The 20,015-nt window shown below is 38.7% G+C and overlaps 2 protein-coding genes across 4 annotated transcripts in view; both read right to left on the bottom strand.

Annotated features, from left to right (window-relative positions):
- The window catches only part of OFD1 (OFD1 centriole and centriolar satellite protein), a 344,344-nt gene that overhangs the window by 72,828 nt on the left and 251,501 nt on the right, over window positions 1-20,015 (bottom strand). The window lies entirely within an intron of this gene.
- Window positions 220-20,015, bottom strand: part of RAB9A (RAB9A, member RAS oncogene family) — a 271,297-nt gene continuing 251,501 nt past the window's right edge. For 2 of the 3 annotated variants that reach the window (XM_069100620.1, XM_069100619.1), the window contains one exon: window positions 220-1,322. In XM_069100620.1, the coding sequence (XP_068956721.1) occupies window positions 684-1,289 (606 nt within the window). In that variant the 5' untranslated portion in view covers window positions 1,290-1,322 and the 3' untranslated portion in view covers window positions 220-683. Of the gene's footprint in view, window positions 1,323-8,197; window positions 8,245-20,015 lie in introns of all 3 variants that reach the window. The other variant, XM_069100618.1, reaches the window with a different exon arrangement.

Below are 20,015 nucleotides of genomic sequence, written 5' to 3'. Positions count from 1 at the left end.
CTTCTTGTTTTAAAATAAACTAGACAATCATTTCCAGATACTTTATGATATTTTTTTCTTTTTCTAAACCAATCAGTACTGACATCTAAGGAAGAAAAAAAATTGATCAGCTATAGCCCAGATTTTTACCTTATATCAATCAACTATGTTTCACTCTTACAGATCAGTTATAAAGTTAAATAATTTCATGTAAAATGAAGTGTCACAAGTCCAAGGTAATTATGTGATTTAAATCTTTAATATTGAGCGTTTTTTAAAATGTGCTTTCAGTGAACTAAGAATGAAATGCTAATTTTGTAAAAATATATACATACAAAAAACGTGTTCTCCATTTGAATTCTAGGAGGAAAAACAACCCAAGTAGTGCTTCTAGAAATTCAAGTTTCATTTTAATTATTTATTTGATTTATTATTAGCTCTGTAAGTTACACATTAAAATTTAAGTAACCATTTATTATTAGAGACACCTTTATAAACGTTATGTGCCTTTAGTAAATAGGTTACTCAATGAATAGCTATTTCCCTTCCACCTTCTAATGAAGCAGCAGTATAGATTAGTTTAAATTTTATTATTAGAACTGGACTTGCTGGACCTTTATTCTCTGATCCTCTTCCTCCCATTTCCACTGCGCCCCATTTTGCAAATGAGTTGCTTAGAGCTATATTGGCAAAGCTTTTTAATGTCAACAACAAGATGAACTTGGCTTAGGCTTTCGGTGAAGATTGACTGTATCTGTCTGAATAAAGTGATCTGACCTATCCTCAGTAGCAAGAATTCTTCTAACAGCTTCCTCAAAAGCTGCTGCAACGTTTGTGGCATCTTTTGCACTTGTTTCAAAGTAAGGATAGTTGCCGTTGTCCCTGCACCAGGCTTGGGCTTCTTCTGTAGAAACCTGTCTTTCACTTATGTCAATCTTGTTACCCAAAATCACAAAAGGAAAGCTTTCAGGCTCTTTGACATCTGCATAATAAACGAATTCTTTCTTCCAGTTGCCCAAGTTCTGGAAACTTTGAGAGTCATCGACACTAAAAGTAAGAAGGCAACAGTCAGAACCTCTGTAAAACGGTGTTCGCAGGCTTCTAAAGCGTTCTTGCCCTGCCGTGTCCCAAATCTGCATGGTTACAAAGTGTCCATCCACTTCCAAGTCTTTATTTAAAAATTCCACACCTATTGTGTGGAATAACTGGCTCTCAAATTTGTTAGTGACATATCTATTCATAAGAGAGCTCTTCCCAACGCCACCATCTCCAAGGAGAATTACTTTAAAAAGTGATGATTTTCCTGCCATTGTTGAATCAAAAGATCTTTTTACTGCAAAATCCTATAAAACAAAAAGAATAATCATTAATAAATTTATTAGTTCCTGTTCAAAATTTTTATTTTTTTTAGGCAAATATTTCCACAAAATATATTCACACATTTTTTTTACATTTATTTACGCAAATGTATCTTTACACATTATTTAATGTATAATTACACATTGTCAGCTATGAATGCCCAAGAAGTGGGAACTCTGTTCTCTCCATCCTTGAAGCTGTTTAAACAGGGGCTGAAACAACCACCTATCATATGTTATAAAAGGAATTCCTTTGGGGTATGGATTGGATGAGATGGCCATTGATGTCCCACTTCTAACTCTCAAATTCTGTGATTCTTTAAATAAACTGTATGAAGGGAAGATTGTAAACTACCTCCAAGGATCCTATTAAGAATTCACTGGTGTACAGCACTTTTCTCACATCATCCTGGTAGGACAAGGGCTGTTATATCCACTTTACAGATGAAAGTGGAAGCTAGAAAGGTGAAGTAACTTGCCCATGGTTACAAAGGTAGCATCTGGCTGTCTTTACTTCATCTAACATACACCTGAACTAATTAAAATTACTCTGGGTAGCATTCTAATACAGAATTCACCTGCAAATACTAGGAACAGGGCCTCAAAGCCAGGACTCCTGATTCAGTGCTCCTTTCCCTACATCACACTACTCTGCCCACCTGCCTGCTTCTCCATTCAAAGTCCCATTAAGTAAAACTTGGTTACAAAATTAACAAAATCATTTTATATAATTATACTAAAGACAAAGAATCTTTTTTTTGCATGTAAGATCTTCCAATAAATTTAAAAGATTTTCTTGGTTAATATACAAAGATTGACAATGTACCCATCTCCCCTCTAATAGAAATGTGAAATTTTCCTACTGTCCCAACTTCAGAACTGAATCAAACAGCAGTAGGCTAGAATTCGAAAAACAAACAAACATGATTTGGCTAATTTCACCTGATACCAAAGAAAAGAAAAAGCTAGCCACAGAGGAAATTAACTTGACTTTGAATAAAGGTACTCTGTATGGTACTCTTTAGGAATCATTAGTAAGACGTTAGACAATCCATGTTATACAATCATTTGCTGAGAACTGACCTTTCCAACCAATGTGTTAATTGGCTCTGCAAGAATGAAGCAGAATGGCTTAAAATAAGTAAACTGATGCAGCTAGATGGCATAGAGTGCTTAGATCTGGAGTCAAAAGACCTGAGCTCAAATTTAGCCTCAGATACTAACTGTGTAACCCTGGACAAGTTACTGAACCCTGTGTGCCTCAGTTTCCTCATCTGCAAAACGAGACAGAAGGAAATGACAAACCACTCCAGTATTTTTGCCAAGAAAACCCCAAAAGGTCACAAAGAGTCAGACACAACTAAAAATGATTTAATAAGAAAAGTAAAGTGAAAACACAGATGTTAGCTGATGGTTTGTTATTTCACTGGGAAGACTGTAGGCAGGGTAGGACTATCTACTTTTATGATTTGTTCTCCAAAGGCAATCAGACAACTGAAATGGTATAGGTCTGTTCTCTTTATATGTATAGATATGCTTCATATTTGAATACTTAATGAATCCATAATTTTATTAAAATGGGTTCACAACTCTAACTTACTAGCTAGTCCTCCAATAGACAATTCTCTATTCAACATAATACCTACACCGAAGTGTTTGGTTTTTTTTTCTGAGTAAGCTACACACAATGCAACCACAGTGTTCTCTAAAGATATGGAAAAAAAAGAAGTTTCTGTCCTGTTCCCCTAACTCCTTCAGTGTGATCAGCAAGATTCTGCCATGAGAAAGACTAAAGGATTCTGAATTCATCACTGTTCAACACTTTTTAGATTTATAACACCCTTTTCTCACAAAAACCATGTTAGATACAGTGTACTGTATCAACTCCAACTGACAGATAAGGAAACTATTATAGGTGAAAAAGTAAATCATTTGTCCATGATCCCACAACTATCAAGAACCAGAATTCAAAGGTACTTCTCCTAACTCAAACCCTACATTCTTGCCATTATGCTAAAACTGGAATAGAGGGGCAGCTAGGTGGCACAGTGAACAGAGCACCAGCCTTGGAGTCAACGCTTACTAGCTGTGTGACCTTAGGCAAGTTGCTTAACCCCAACTGCCCTCCAAAAAGCAAAAAAAAAAAAAACTGGAAGAGAACTTTTCATGGAAAAGCCTCAACTGTTATAACTAGAATAAAGACAATTACAGGTATGTCCCCATATTTCAAAACCAAAGGACCCAAGTGATTGATACTGGGCAAGTAAATTCAGGAGTCTCTTTTCTTATTTGCAAAATGAAGAGTTTCAATTAAATATTGTCCAAGGTCCCTTCCAGCTCTCAAATTAATATGGGGTAAGTAGGGAAGCCTGCTGTTTTTTTACTCTGAACCTGCAGAGCTTTCCAGCTGGCTGCCAGTGGCTGAATCCAGAAGCAGACTCCTGGAACTTAAGCCAAGGTAAGCCCAGGTGTGACACTCAGACCAAAATCCAGGTCAACAGCTCGCAAAGGTCAAACTGAGAGGGCGATGATCCAGCTTTGGTAGAGAGCAGACCACTATGGGAGCAGAGAAGGCTTCCAGGTTCCCAGTCTGAGCTGCCCCTAAGATACTGGAACAACACAATACTCAATACCGCAAGAAAAAAAATCAGCAGGACCAACCCAGACATTCCCTCCAAAAGTGCACAGCGCCAAGCCATAACATCAAATCCTAGTCAGGAAATGGGATGGAAGAACAAACAATCCCACCAAAAAAGTTATGGTCATCGATGCTCAGACACAAATGGGGAGGCTTGGGCACAAGTTCAACTAGAATTCCTAGAGAGGAGGAAGCAAGAGGTTTTTTTTGTTTGTTTTTTAAATCAATGACAGTAGTACAGAAAAAAATGAGAAATGAAACCTTATGTAAGGAGAGAACAAGCTTAGAGCAATTAGTGGAAAACCTTAACCTGAGCAACAAATGGACCAAACGAAAAATAGTAAATAACCCCATAAGACAATAAGAAATAAAATGAAAACATTGGGGGAAAAGTAGAAGAAAATGTAAGGCATGTCATCTGAAATAAGTGACCTTGAAAACAGATCAAGGAGAAAAAAATCTAAATCATTAAACCACTTGAAAGCCATGACCAAAAAGAGCTAGACATCATATTTCAAAAATCCTTAAAAGAAAACTTCCAGATTCTTAGGACAAAGTAGAAACCAAAGAATCCACTGTTTACCTCCTGAAAAGAAATCTCAAAATGAAAGCTCTTGGGAACATTTTAGCAAAAATCCAGAGCTTCCAGGTAAAGAAAGAAAAAAACTACAAGCTGCCTGAAACAAAGAATTCAAATACCAAGAAGCTGCACACCCAGGATCACATGTTTGTTTAGCAACTATCACCCTAACAGAAAGCTTGGAATACAGTATTCCCAAAGGCTTACAACTAAGAATTACCTAGGAAAACTAAGTATAATTGGGGGGGGGGGGGCACCAAATTTACCATTAGTGAAATACAGAACTCCAAATCATTCCCAATGAAAAGACTAGAGCTGCACAGTAAAATGAAAGACAAATACAAAAAGGGAAAAAAAATTCCAGATAAGCATGAATGAGCAATCATAGGGGACTAAACAAGGATAAACTATACATATATGAGGAAATCATACATCTATCCTGATACTCTCAAAACTTATCATGAGAGGTTTTAGAGTCTAATTAGACAAAAAGCCTGGGAATGGTTTTATTTTCTGATGCTTACAGAAGAATGGAAAGGGAAGAGAAAGGGAGGGGGGGCAGGGCTTAAGAGGGTAAGGAAGGAAGACCAGGGGAAATTATCTCACATAATTAGGGCTTATGAGTGAAAGTCTATACAAACAGGCAACTCTAAAACCTCAAGGTCATCTGAACTGGTCAAACAAAGGAGGGAGAAATACACACATACACACACACACACACACACAGAGCACACAGCTGGGTATTTTACTCAGGGAAACAAAAGGAGAGAGAAGGGAAAGGGAAGAACAAAGGGGGTGTGGATTAAGAGAGAGATTAGTCCTAAGCAAAACAAACTCTTAAGAAGGGTGAATTTCAAAGAGGGGTTTCAGAGGAAAAAAAAGGAAAAGCATAAAGAACCCATTATTGGGCTCTGGGGAGAGGAAAAGAGAAGGGGGGGCGGCAGAACAGACTAGACCAAAGCTAGGACCCTGGTGCTACTCACGTCTACTTCACCTCCCTGTTCTTCGGAAGAGGAAAAAAAAGCACAATACGATGAAGGAAAATTCAATTAATTTTACAAGTGAAAGGGAATATGGTAAACTCATCTAAGACAGATAAGAAGGCAGAATCCGACAATATACAGTTCACAAGAAACACACCTGAACCAGAAATATGCACAGAGAATTAAAATGAGAGGCTGGAGCACCATCTTGTCTGCTTCAACTGAAGTAAAAAGGGTAGAGGTAGCATCCACGGCATCAAACAAAGGAATAGCAAAAACAGACAAAAAAGACAGAAATTACATTGTGCTCAAAGGTACCACAGACAATGAATTAATGTTGTGGGAAACTATAAGAGGAATTTTGTTTTCACACAATCAAAAGTGCTCCCATCTCTGAGTGGTAGCAGAATGTGAGTCAGAGTTACGGGTTCTAATCAGAGCTGTGATCCAGCAGAGCCAGGCTTCTGATCAGGTAGGGGCTTAGAGGCTTATACCCATGTTCGACTGAGGGGAGCATGATGTGGGCAGTTCAGGAGGTTGCGCCTAGCCAATGCAGAATAAGGCAGGAAATTGTAACAGAAGCAGCATAAAAGGGTTCAAGTTGGAACGCTCCATTAAGGGAGCTACCCATTCAGAAAGAATAAATGTAGGGGCATCTAGGTGGCACAGTGAATAAAGCACCAGCCCTGGAGTCAGGAGGATGTGAATTCAAATCCAGCCTCAGACACTTCACACTTACTAGCTGTGTGACCCTGGGCTAACCCCAATTGCCCTAAAAAAAAAAATTATAAATGTAAAATAAATGTCATGAAAATCTTCCTGGCTTTCCAATGAATATTATTTATCCCTAGACTAAATGTATTTCTTTTTATTTATTTTTTCTTACTTTTAGAGGGCAATTGGAGTTAAGTAACTTGTCCAAGATTACACGGCTAGTTTTTTTTTGTGTGGGTGTTTCGTGGCTGAGGCAGGAACAGAACTTGGGTCCTCCTGACTCTGGGGCCGGCGCTTTACTCACTGTGCCACCTAGCCGCCCCTGGACCTGCAATTTTAAAAACCTAGAATACCGACTAAATGCCCCAATTAAACACCAAAATAGAAATCCTGAAAAATCAAAGAAATTAACGAAACTGAAAGCAAAAAAAAAAAAAAAAAAAGACAAAAAAACACCCCAAAACAAAAATCCACTAAATTAACAAATACTTCTAAGTTGGTTTTTTTTTCAGGGGAAGGAGTAAGGGAGAAGATAAACCATTAGCTAATCTGATTTAAGAATAAAGTCAAATTACCAGTATCAAAAAAATAGGAAAAAGATGAATTCAGAATAAAAAAAAATTTTTTTAAGCAATTTTGTTCAATTAATATATAAGACCGATGACCTAAGTAAAATGAATTTTACACCAACATAAAATGCCCAGATTAACAGAAAAAGAAACTGAACAAGCCGTAAACAGAACTCCAAAAGAAGACAGGCTGGAGCCAGACTGCTAAGGCCTGAATTCCAAACAGAAAAGTGTATATTTTATCCCAGAAATAAGCACAAGCCCCAATAGCCTCTTGAACAGACTCAGAGTTGTACTTCAGGAAAATCACTCTAGCAGCTGTGTGGAGGATGGAGTGGAAAACAGAGAAGCTGGAGTTTGGGAATCCCAATTAAGAGGCTAATTACAATTGCAGTGCCAAATTTGATAAAGGTGATGAGATTAGTGTAAGGACGAGGTTTAACTCTCATGAATGTGGCATGAAATCACAAATCTGACATTTTAAAAAAAGAACTAAAATCCATAAACCACTTAAGTTTTTTAAATCATTAAAACTGATGAAATTCATAAGATAAAATTTATAAAAAGCAATGGATATAATGTTCAAGTTTCTAATTTATAAGCACTTGTCCCAACACTTAATAGCATGGATATTTTGGGTAACACTCAAATCTCAGTTTTTCCATTTATAAAATGGAGATGATCACATGCACTATCGATGTTGGAGGGTGACTATTTTGTAGCCTTAAAGTATTATGTAAATTGTTACTATTTAACTGGCTTTATATAAAAAAAAAAATGGACTTGGGTATCTGTTGAGAATATAGTATCATATTCTTAAGTTACAATAGACACTACAGAAATATTTAAAGAATTAAATTATGATGTGCTGTCAAGTCTTTTTAAAGAAAAACAAACTCGGGGCAGCCAGGTGGCTCAGTGAGTAAGATCACCGGCCCCAGAGTCAGGATAACCTGGGATCGAATCCGGGCTCAGACACTCAGCACCACACCCAGAAATAACTGGCCGGGTAACCTTAAGCAAGTTACTTAATCCCAATTGCTTAAGAAAAAAAAAAAAAAGAAAAAGAAAAACAAACTTAATAATTTAATGTTAACCTTACAAAGTCATATATCAACTTCTGTAGCTAAAACTGTAAAATAATACGAGGATCACAAACTTGAGTTTTTCCCAAAGAATTTCCAACTTACATAAATCCCTTCAAGTTTTACAAAAAGCTTTGTAAAATTTATAGAAATGTTTTTTAAGTTTTACCTTCTAATAATTTTTACTTTTGCAACTGAGCTAGGTTCTAGAAACAATCAAGAAAATATGATAATAAAATAATTAAAAAATAAGATAAAAAAATAAGAAAAATATGAGGCTGTAAATTTTACCTTAAATTGTTCAGTTTAAGTGCATCATCTGCATTACCAACATTGTTCTGCAAAGAAAAAAGAAAGCCTTACTTAGTAACGTATGTTCACTATACTGTCAGACTGTGGGTAGGATATATAATAAACCAATTTTACATTTTCTAAGAACATAATGAGTTATAACTTGGTAGATTCTTTAGTAGTACAAAAAAAATCTCTGTAAAAGCTTTTTATTAGAGTATCATAAATTTAAATTGAATAGGGTTTTAAGAGGTTTCCTAGTGTGATAGTAATGGAATATAAAAATCCCCATGTATTGGCTTGGTTTTTGGTTTGATTGTGTTAAAACCCAGAGCTTGTTAATCCCACCTGTGGGATGGACTTGTTGATGTGAAAAGAAAGGCCCGAACTGGGAGGAGCTGGTGACATAGATTTGGAGAGACACAAGAGAGAGGCAGAAGAACTTTTTTGGAAGCAGCACCCTCGTGGAGGCAGAGAGAGACTGAAAGGATTGCTGAGGGCCACTCTGAATTGCCCTGGACTTTTGAGACCTGCCCCCAGAGCTACCAAGGACTGAGGAGACATGGCTGTTTTGGTGGTACTTTGTCTGCCTGTTTTGATGTTGTTTTGCCAGACTTGTCCACTGGTGAAGGACAGTCCTGTTGAAGAAGTCCTGGAACCTGGCTGTTGGTTAAGAAGCCCTGAGACTGTCCTGCAGACAGAGAGTGAATACTGTCCACTGGTCAAGGACAGTGCTGTTGTTGCAGGGGTCTGGGAACCTTTCGGTTGGTTCAGAAGCCCTGAAGAAGGATTTTTTTGTATGTTTACAGAAATCCTGGGAGAGGGTTTTGCTAATGTTTTCAGGTCTAGGTCTGTTCTGCAGACAGAGGATGAATTAATGAAGAGACTGGCAATGTATCTTGTGGCCTTGCTAAGCTTTGTCTCCCCAGGAACAAAGATTGCTGAGAACTTGCCTCTTGTCAAGAGGAAGAAAAGACCTCCATTTGGGTATTAAGTGCTGTGCTTAAACTTGATGTAACTCTGGGGTAGATTCAATTGTGATCCAGGGGTGGGGAACTTTTGACCTTTTTGTGTTCTATGGTTGAACAAATGAATGTACTTTACTTATGTTTGGAAACTAATCTCCATTTGAGAAGAGGGGCTTTGTGATGGACTAAATGAAGGTACAGCCTAGGGGTGGAGTAGTATTTAGAACAGAGACTCTGTAATTGATTGAATGAATGGAAGGTCCTGGGTGGGGTAGTACTTGGAGATTATTTAATCACGGTTAGTAAATGCTGTATTTTGAATGATGTCATGTTTTGATCTCTGTTCTTACTTTGTCACTGAATAAAATGGAGAGCAGCTATGCTGGTATTCTGAACCTTGGGAAGTTGCCTTTCCTTGGCATTACATTACACCTAGTCATTATACTTCTATGACAGAATGGCTTACAGGTTTCTCTTCCGAAAGGCAAATATGGAAATTGGCTTCATTTTGAACTTAACAGGAAAGATAAGCATTATTTGAGACACTGTGATGTTGATTTGATAACATTCATTGTGAACACCGCAAAAATCACTAGGAAAAAGTCACAGCCCATATGCCAATATTGCTTGTAAAGGAAGGAAAAGTAGGGCAATTATGTGAATAATTGGAGTCAGGAGGACCTGAGTTCAAATCAGGCCTCAGACACTTAACACTTACTGGCTGTATAACCTTGGGCAAGTCACTTAATCCCAAGTGCCCTGCCTCCTCCCCTCCAAAAAGAAAAAGAAAAAAAAAGAAAAAGGACAGACATATGGAGACCATCCAGAAGTTTCTAACATCATGAATACTTTTTTCAACAATAGAGTTGAAGGGCAAAATATAAGAAGTACAGTGACATATAAAAGTAAAAACTGACTACTGCTTGACATGTAATGACTGGTTACTAATGTAAACATATCGGGCATTTAAAAATAAAGTATCACTATAGAGACAAAAGGTTAGAGCAAAGGTTAAAATCAATACCAAGATAGAAAAGAAGACAATTTGAAGATGACATTACTTACAAATTATAAGAGCACTAAGCCTACATGTTTAAATAAGCTAATGACTCCAAAAAGTGGGAAATAGAAAAAATGATGCTATTAAATTTTTTTCAAAGTTTTAAAATTTTTTATTACTTTTAACAATCTTTTAAAAAATGTTGAGTTCCAAAATCTCTCCCTCCCAACACTGAGAAGGCAAGTGTCAATTAAATTTCTTTAAGAAATGGTGAAAAAAAAAAAAAGAAATGGTGGCAGTCATGTACACCAGGCATGACAACAAGACCAGAACAACACATAAACCACCTCAATCTGCAAACACACGTGCTTGTCAAGCAAACAGACACGGCAGCCACAGAGAGTGGTTTATCGTATGTGGTGATTTACAAAATAGGGAGGAGGAGCTGCGGTATCACGGCAATATCAACTCAAAAAGCAGGAGAGGAAAATGAACTCTTAAAGATCTGACCATGGGCTTCCTGGGGGGCGGAGCCAAGATGGCGGAGTAGAACCAGGACCTCCCCTCACCCCAGCTTCCACCTTCCCCAATCCAGGTAAAAAGGGGACTCTAAACAAACTTGGGAACTGCAGAACCCACAAAATGACACAGAGAAGCTAACCTCCCACTGAGGACAGCCTGGCAGGCCAGCAGGAATCAGCCAGCAAGATCAGGAATCAACACTCTGGGAGCAGAGCCCAGCCCCACACCAAGGCTTCAGCCCTAGGGGGGCCTGACCAGCCCCTGGCCAGAGGGACTCCAGATTTATCAACACATAGGTATGTGAAGGACAAAGTGAGAGGTCAGTGCAGTCTGGACTTTGGGACCCAGTAAGTGGGTGTGCGTGGCTTTTGCCCCCCGGGCAAGAAGCCGCTGAGATGCCTGGCACAGCCAGCCAGCACCACGTGGCAGCTTCAGCTCCTGGCCTGCAAAGTACAAGGGGACCAAGCGACCAGTCTGAGGGGTAATTGCTCTTGCTTTAACCTGCTTGGATATGGATTGCAGTCTAGGGTGGAGGTCCTGGGGTGTGTGTCCAGCCTGCCAGAGTGTGTGCAGACCTCAGAGAGGGCACCCATCTAATACTCCGGCAGCTGAGAAAACCCCAGCGTTTGGGACAAAAGCTCACCTGTCTGGTGGCAGAGTCCTACTGTGGCAAAAAGCCCAGGGGTCAAGTGATTGAGGGGCAACATGACCAGGCATAGGAAGCAAATAAACAGAAGATTCCAACATTAGACTCCTATTTTGGGGACAAAAAGGAGCAAAGTATGGAACAGGAGGAAGACAGTGAAGTCAGAACTCCTGCACCAAAAGCTTCAAAGGAAAATATGAGCTGGTTACAGGCCATAGAGGACCTTAAGAAGCAGATATGAGAAGTGGAGGGAAAAGTGGGAAGAGAAATGAGAATGATGCAAGAAAATTATGAAATGAGAGTCAACAGCCTGACTGAGGAAAATCAAACCTTAAAAAACAGACTGACTCAAATGGCAAAAGAGGCTCAAAAAGGCAATGAGGAGAAGAATGCCTTAAAAAGCCAAATTTACCAGATGGAAAAAGAATCTCAAAAGCTCACTGAGGAGAATCATTGCTTTAGAATTAGATTGTAGAAAATGGAAGCTAATGACTTTATGAGAAATCAAGATGGTGTTAAACAGATCCAAACAAATGAAAGAATAGAAGGCAATGTGAAATATCTCATGGGAAAAACCACTGACCTGGAAAAGAGATCCAGGAGAGATAATTTAAAAATTATTGGACTACCTGAAAGCCATGATCAAAGTAAGAACATAGAAATCCTCCAGGGAAGTTCTCAAAGAAAATTGCCCTGATGTTTTAGAACCAGAGAGCAAAACAGAGGTTGAAAGAACCCACCGATCACCTCCTAAAAAAGATCCCAAAAAGAAAACTCCTAGGAATATTATAGGCAGGTTCCCAAAATTCCCAGATTAAGGAGAGAATATTGCAAGCAGCCAGGAAGAAACAATTTGAATATTGTGGAAACACAATCAGGATAACCCAGGATCTGGCAGCTTCTACACTGAGGGATCAAAGGGCTTGGAATATATTCCAGAGGTCAAAGGAGCTGGGATTAAAACCAAGAATCACCTACCCAGCAAAACTGAGTATTATGTTTCAGGGAAAAATATGGTCATTCAGTGGAATAGAAGACATTCAAGCATTCTTGTTGAAAAAACCAGAGTTGAATAGAAAATCTGACATTCAGATACCAGAAGCATGAGAAGCTAAACAGGGAAAAGAAATCATAAGGAACTTATCAAAGTTGAACTATTAACATTCCTACATGGAAAAACAATAATTGTAACTGATGAAACTTTTCTCAGTAGTTGAAGGGAATAGAAATATATTTATGTCTATATATGAGGGTATATGGGCATATGAATACGTGAATGTGTGTATATATGTTTACCAGTATACACAGATAGAGGGTACAGGACCAATTTAACAGGAAGGTATGATACTTAAAAGATGAAATTAAGAGGTGAGAGAGGAATATAATGACAGGAGATGGGGAGAGACAGAATGGGGTAAACTATCAGAGGCAAGGGAAAATGGTTACAATGGAGGGGAAAAATAGGAAGGCAAAAGGGAATGGGTCAACCTTATTCCCATTGAATTTGGCTTGAGGATGGAATGAAATACACACTAAATAGGGTATCTCACCCTACAGGACAGTAGGGGGGAAGGGGATGAGAGGAGGGATGATGGAAGGGAGGGCAGGCTGGGGGGGAGGGAAGTTGGAAGCACCCAGTTTTGAAAAGGGACAGGATCAAAGTAGAGAATAGAACAAGTGGGAGGTGGGATAGGAGGGAGGGAAATATAGTCAGTCTTTTACAATATATCTACTATATTATTGTTTTGCATTAGCCATACATGCACAATCTATACTGAACTGCTTATCTTTCCAGTAAGGGTGGGTGACAAGGGAGGAAGGGAATGAATCTGGAATTCAAAGTTTTAAAATCTAATGTTTAAATATATATACTATTATTAATACTATTTTACATGTAATTGGGAAATAAGATATACAGGCACTGGGGCATTGAGATCCACCATGCCCCACTGGAAAAGTCAAAAGGGTTATGGGAGAAAATATGGGAGAGAGCAGATTGGAGGAGGGGATATCCTGTGGGGCTACTATGTTGGGGTGGTGGGTAGGGGAAAAACGGGGAGAAAATTTGTAACTCTAGATCTGGCAGAAATGAATGATGTAAATCAGAAGTTAATAAAGCATTTGAAAAATGAAAAAAAAAAAGATCTTACTATGAGTCCAAACTAAATCAAATTATGCCAATGCAATGTGGAGATGAAATCCAAAGGACAAAAAAAAAAATTTAAGGTTAAATGAAACAACTCTACAGATATTCTTATCAATAAAGACAGTGGATAGAATTACCACAATAGATCTGATATATTAAGTGAGAACGTGGCAATGGCATTTAATAAAATAAAGTCAGGGAAAAGCAAAGAGAACTGAAGAATGCTGTACAAGAGAAATTCAAATTTTAATTATTTTTTTCAATTAAGTATTTTTTTTTCTTCTCATTCTCCATGTCTATTTAGTTCATCTCCTCTCTGTCAAGAGGTGGGCAGCACTTATTAGTTCTCTAGCATCATGGCTAATTAAAGTTTCAAAATCGTTAATTTTTATAATAATATTATAGTATAAATTATTTTCCTAGTTCTGCTTTACATCTGCTCCAGGTGAAGTGAGAAAAGAAGACAAGTGCTTCTATGGCCATGATACATAACATTGTACTGTCTTCTATTTGTATTTTTCTCACTTGTGGTTCCTTATTTAGCCTAGCAGGATATTAAAAACTAAAGGCACCTTAGTGATCATCTAGTTGAAAGTCCTTATTTTACAAAATAAACAAGCTCTAGAAAGGTTAAGTAATTTCTCCAACATTACCCATATGAGGATTCAGTTTCCTGACTCCAAAAGCACTGTATATTCCACTATACCATACTCTCCCCCTTTCAAAGGTTCATTAGTGTGTGTGTGAATGAAGGAGGGCTCCGAAGAAAATATGGATACCCAAAATGATTGAACAAATCTGTTGAACAAATGCTCTGATTATGGTGTAGTGAAAGAAGCTGAGATTTTGGTTATTCAATCCTATTCTTTACCAGACTTATTTATTTAGATGTTCCTTTACACATTTCTTCAAAGGCAAAATGGTTTGTACATCCAAAGTCTGACGAGAATCTCATTTCACAAATAAGCATTACTAATTACAAAGGGGAATTAGCTAGTAAGAAGAAACAACATTATTAAAATTGGTGGGATTAGGATTACAGCATAATCTTCCATTGCCATACTTAGCTGCCAAATTGAAATGAAAATGCAGTTGTGTTTACAAATTGCCTTTCCTAATGTTTCATATTTTTAAGGAGCATGTTTTCACTACTTCACTTCCAAAATCTTAAAGTGAAAGTTAACACTTCCAATTTTAAATTTAGCAATAGAAAAAATAGCATTCTATGGAGTTATAGTTTGCACAAAGGTATGGCTAATCCTCAACACTGAAGGAAATATTTCCTTTTATTATGTAATCCTTTTATGGCTTGAAACTCCTGAAACACAGAGATTTTAATTAGTCAGCTTTTATCATCTAACACCCATCTCTGTGGGAGGAGAATAATGCAAATTCAGGGTATTCCAAAAAAATCTTAGTGCAGTTTAAAGCTATGAAAACTGCATTATTTATATTAGATTTCAGGCATAATCTCACATTTCCACTTGGATGGAGGTTTGCTTAATTTTAGCTAGGCACAGTGACAGCCACATAACAGATGCTTTAAAATGTTCTATCAGATGTATTTCAAATTCATCTGAAATGAAATCACCAGGTGATGACCTAGAAGAAGAAAGGGTCTGGGTCTGATAAACTATTCCAGGGGAGGGGAACCCCTTGAGGTCACAAGTGGCCTTCTAGATCCTTGGGTGTGGCCTTTTGACTGAGTCCAAGTTTTTCAGAACAAATCCTTTTATTAAGGAGATTTGTTACCAGAAGTTTGGATTCAGTCAAAGGCTCTATCTTATCCCCTGTTAAGTCTCTCCCTATAATACATTTCATGTGGAGAAGATGACACTGTTCAGATTGATATAAAAAGAAAGCTCAAATATTAATAAACAAGTAAATAAGTAAAACAGGTACTATATCAAACAAATAGTAATTAGATAAATTATAATTAATATGCACTAAGAATTGAATGTATATTAGTTTAAATGCATCTGGAAAAACTGCTATTTTAAGACAGCATGTTGTAAATAATCTTTTTTTTTCATTTTTCAAATGCTTTATTAAACCCTGATTTAAATCATTCATTTCCGCCAGATTTGGAGTTACAAATTTTCTCCCCGTTTTTCCCCTACCCACCGCCCCAAAATAGCAGTCCCACAGGATATCCCCTCCTCCAATCTGCTCTCTCCCTTATCTTCTACCATATCCCTTTCGACTTTTTCAGTAGGGCATGGTGGATGCCCCAGTGCCTGTATTATCTTATTTCCCAATTACATGTAAAATAGTATTAATAATAGTATATATATATGTATATATATATTTAAACATTTGATTTTAAAACTTTGAATTCCAGATTCATTCCCTTCCTCCCTTGTCACCCACCCTTACTGGGAAGATAACCAGTTCAGTATAGGTTGTACATGTGTAGCTATTGCAAAACATTAACACAATATATATTTTGTAAAAGACTGACTATATTTCCCTCCTTCCAATCCCACCTCCCACTTGTTCTATTCTCTACTTTGATCCTGTCCCTTTTCAAAACTGGGTGCTTCCAATTTCCCTCCCCTCCCAGCCTGCCCTCCTTTCCATCATCCCCCCCTTTCATCCCCTTCCCCCCTACTCTCCTGTAGGGTGAGATACCCTATTTAGTGTGTATTTCATTCCCTCCCCAAGACAAATTCAATGATAATAAAGTTGACCCATTCCCTTTTGCCTTCCTATTCTTCCCCTCCATTGAAACCATTTCCCTTGCCTCTTCTATGTGATAGTTTACCCCATTCTGTCTCTCCCCATCTCCTCTCATTATATTCCTCTCTCACCTCTTAATTTCACCTTTTAAGTATCATCCCTTCCTATTAAATTGGTCCTGTTTCCTCTCTATCTATGTAAACCTGTAAACATATATATACACAATTCACATATGTATTCATATACCCATATACCCTCCGATATAGACATATATATTTCTATTGCTTTCAACTATTTTCATACTGAGAAAAGTTCCATCAGTTAGAATTATTGTTTTTCCACGTAGGAATGTTAACAGTTCAACTTTGATAAGTTCCTTATGATTTCTTTTCCCTCTTTAGCTTCTCACACTTCTCTTGCTACCTGTATCTGAATGTCAAATTTTCTATTCAACTCTGGTTTTTTCATCAAGAATGCTTGAAAGTCCTCTATTCCACTGAATGACCATATTTTCCCCCTGAAACATGATACTCAGTTTTGCTGGGTAGGTGACTCTTGGTTTTAATCCCAGCTCCTTTGACCTCCAGAATATCTTATTCCAAGCCCTTCGATCCTTCAGTGTAGAAGCTGCCAGATCCTGAGTTATCCTGATTGCGTTTCCACAATATTCAAATTGTTTCTTCCTGGCTGCTTACAATATTCTCTCCTTGATCTGGGAACTTCGGGAACCTGGCTATAATATTCCTAGGAATTTTCTTTTGGGGATCTTTTTTAGGAGGTGATTGGTGGATTCTTTCAACCTCTATTTTGCCCTCTGGTTCTAAGACATCAGGGCAGATTTCCTTGAGAATTTCTTGGAGGATGATTTCTAGGTTCTTTCTTTGATCATGGCTTTCAGGTAGTCCAATAATTTTTAAATTATCTCTCCTGGATCTCTTTTCCAGGTCAGTGGTTTTTCCCATGAGATATTTCACATTGCCTTCTATTCTTTCATTTGTTTGGATCTGTTCAACAGCATCTTGATTTCTCATAAAGTCATTTGCTTCCATTTGCTCCAATCTAATTCTGAAGGAATGATTCTCCTCAGTGAGCTTTTGAGATTCTTTTTCCATCTGGCAAATTTGGCTTTTTAAGGCATTCTTCTCCTCTGTCTTTTTGAGCCTCTTTTGCCATTTGAGTTAGTCTATTTTTTAAGGTCTGATTTTCCTCAGTCAGGCTGTTGACTCTCATTTCGTAATTTTCTTGCATTGTTCTCATTTCTCTTCTGCTTCTTAAGGTCCTCTATGGCCTGTAACCAGCTCGTATTTTCCTTTGAAGCTTTTGGTGCAGGAGTTCTGACTTCACTGTCTTCCTCCTGTTTCATACTTTGCTCCTTTTTGTCCCCAAAACAGGAGTCTAATGTTGGAGTCTTCTGTTTGTTTTACTTCCTTTGTCTGGTCATGTCACCCCTCAGTCACTTGACCTTTGGGTTTTCTGCCCCAGTAGGACTCTGCTACCAGACAAGGGAGTTTCATACCAAACACTGGAGTTTTCTCAGCTGCCGGAGGTATTAGATTGGTCCCCTCTCTGAGGTCTTCACATGCTCTGGCAAACTGGACACACACCCCAGGACCTCCACCCTAAACCACAATCCAGATCCAAGAAGGTTAAAGCAAGAGCGATTACCCCTCAGACTGGTGCTTGGTCCCCCTACACTCTTCAGGCCAGGAGTTGAAGCTTCCACATGGCGCTGGCTGGCTGTGCCAGGCGTCTCAGCAGCTTCTTGCCCGGGGGGCAAAAGCCACACATTCCCACTTACTGGATCTCAAAGTCCAGACTACACTGACCTCTCACTTTGTCCTTAACATACCTATGTGTTGATAAATCTGGAAACGGCCACAGCTGCTGCTGATCTGCAGTCCCTCCAGCCGATGGCTGGTCAGGCCTGCCGTAGGGCTGAAGCCTTGGTGTGGGGATGGGCTCCGCTCCCAGAGCGCTGTGCTGGCTGATTCCTGCTGGCCTGCTGGGCTGTCCTCAGAGGGAGGTTAGTTTCTCTGTGTCATTTTGTGGTTTCTGTAGCTCCAAAGTTTGTTCACAGTCCCCTTTTATATGGATTGGAGGTGGTGAGAGTTGGAGCCGAGCAGAGGTCCCGTTTCTACTCCACCATCTTGACTCCGCCTCTGTAAATAATCTTTTTGTAAAGGTTTCCTTCAAAAAAAATCCTCTTAACCACCTACTTTATCTGTTCTGTAAATAGCAAGGTAAAGAAGGAAAAAATAATGAATTTTGTACACTGACCTTGACTCTAAAGTCATGGGATCTTAATTTGAATACCTACCTCATACTTCTTCGGACCTTACCTAATTGGACAGCAGTTTCTTCATCAATAAAATAAGGGGGAGAGGGTAAGCCAAATGTCCTCTAAGGTCTCTTCTAGCTATAGATCTAAGATCCTCTGGTCCTATAGACTTTTATTTTATCAGGTATACATAAAGAAGGTACACAGGGGGCTTCAGCCTGAATTAAAGGAGGTAAAAATATTAAACCTTAAACTGACCAAAATATGTCCATGTGTTATTGGTGTAACCCTGGTGTCAATGCTCCCTCCTAAAGGAAAGACCTTTTGATATCCTCTCACTTCCTGAGCTCTTGTCCTCACCTGTGTAGAACCTGGACACTTCCAATGATTGGCCAACTGCTGTCTTTATAGCATTTCAAGCTCATTAAGGCTAAAAAAGAAGTCATATTTACACATTAAAAGATGGATGAAAGACTTTCAAGTCTACAAAATCAAGACCTCTATACCTTAGCCTCCCCTGGGGGCGGAGGACCCTGCACTAAGGCAGACTGAGGTTCACTCATCCACAGCCTCACTTCCAAGGCGTTTCTGTGTGTGCCACATTATCCTTTTGCTAGTAGCTCTTCTTTGGCTATTGTTGTACCGCACCTTTCCTCCACTCCCATCAGGTTTCTAGTTTCTCTTCTCAGCCACTCTCACCACTGATATGCTTTGCTACTTACTTTCCCAGAGAACAATGCTACTACTTTTTCATGCCTTTATTGCCTCAGATCTTTCCAAACTTTTTAAAAAATGTAAGCTCCCTGGGGCGGCTAGGTGGCACAGTGAGTAAGAACCCCGGCCAAAGTCGGGAGGACCCAGGAATGGTTCCTGCCTCAGATACTTAACACCCACACAAAAAAACTGGCTGTGTAACCTTGGGCAAGTTACTTAACCCCAACTGCTTTAAAAAAAAAAAAAGAGGCTTTCAAAAAAGTCAAACTAACCAATGATTTATAAAATTAAGGAACCTCTCAATGAGGTCTAAAATCAAGGAGCCTCTCAAAAAAGAACATTTGAGATTTAGCAGATATCCAGGTGGGAAACTGAGAGTGGAAAAAGGCAAGAACAACAAAAAAGGACACAATTTCAACAGTCACTGGTTCCTGTATGTGATGACTGTTGGGTCACAATCACAGCAGAAGGGAGTCCAATGAGAGCATATCACTCCTAATGGGTGTGGGAGACAGCTGAGAGTCTTAACTATTCCACTAGGGTAGCACACCTCCAAGACTAAGGAAGCAGGCTAACTCCTCAAACTGAGGCCAACAGCCAGTACAATTCATAAATAGTGCAGCTGTTAACACTACACTCATACGTCGATAGACCATGTTTTAGAGCAGCACCAAGGCTGGAGGTAACAGGTGGAGGAGTGAAGAGAAAGAAAAGGTATCTCATCCATGCATAGGCAACTGGTTTTCAGCCTCTGAGATCACAGGCAGGAAACATGGAGCTAAAAGTTCCCATTAGGGAATATTATAGAAGGGGCAGGATAGCAGGCAGAAGAAACTTGTGGCAAACTGTGGCCAAGGATTGCTGG

The sequence above is a fragment of the Petaurus breviceps genome, unplaced genomic scaffold (genome assembly GCF_028583685.1).
Source record: "Petaurus breviceps papuanus isolate PSGF00001 unplaced genomic scaffold, PetGlider_PUasm1.0 419, whole genome shotgun sequence".
Lineage (NCBI taxonomy): Eukaryota > Metazoa > Chordata > Mammalia > Diprotodontia > Petauridae > Petaurus > Petaurus breviceps.
The sequence above is the reverse complement of the archived record's forward strand: the minus strand, read 5'-3'. Positions and strand labels throughout refer to the sequence as shown.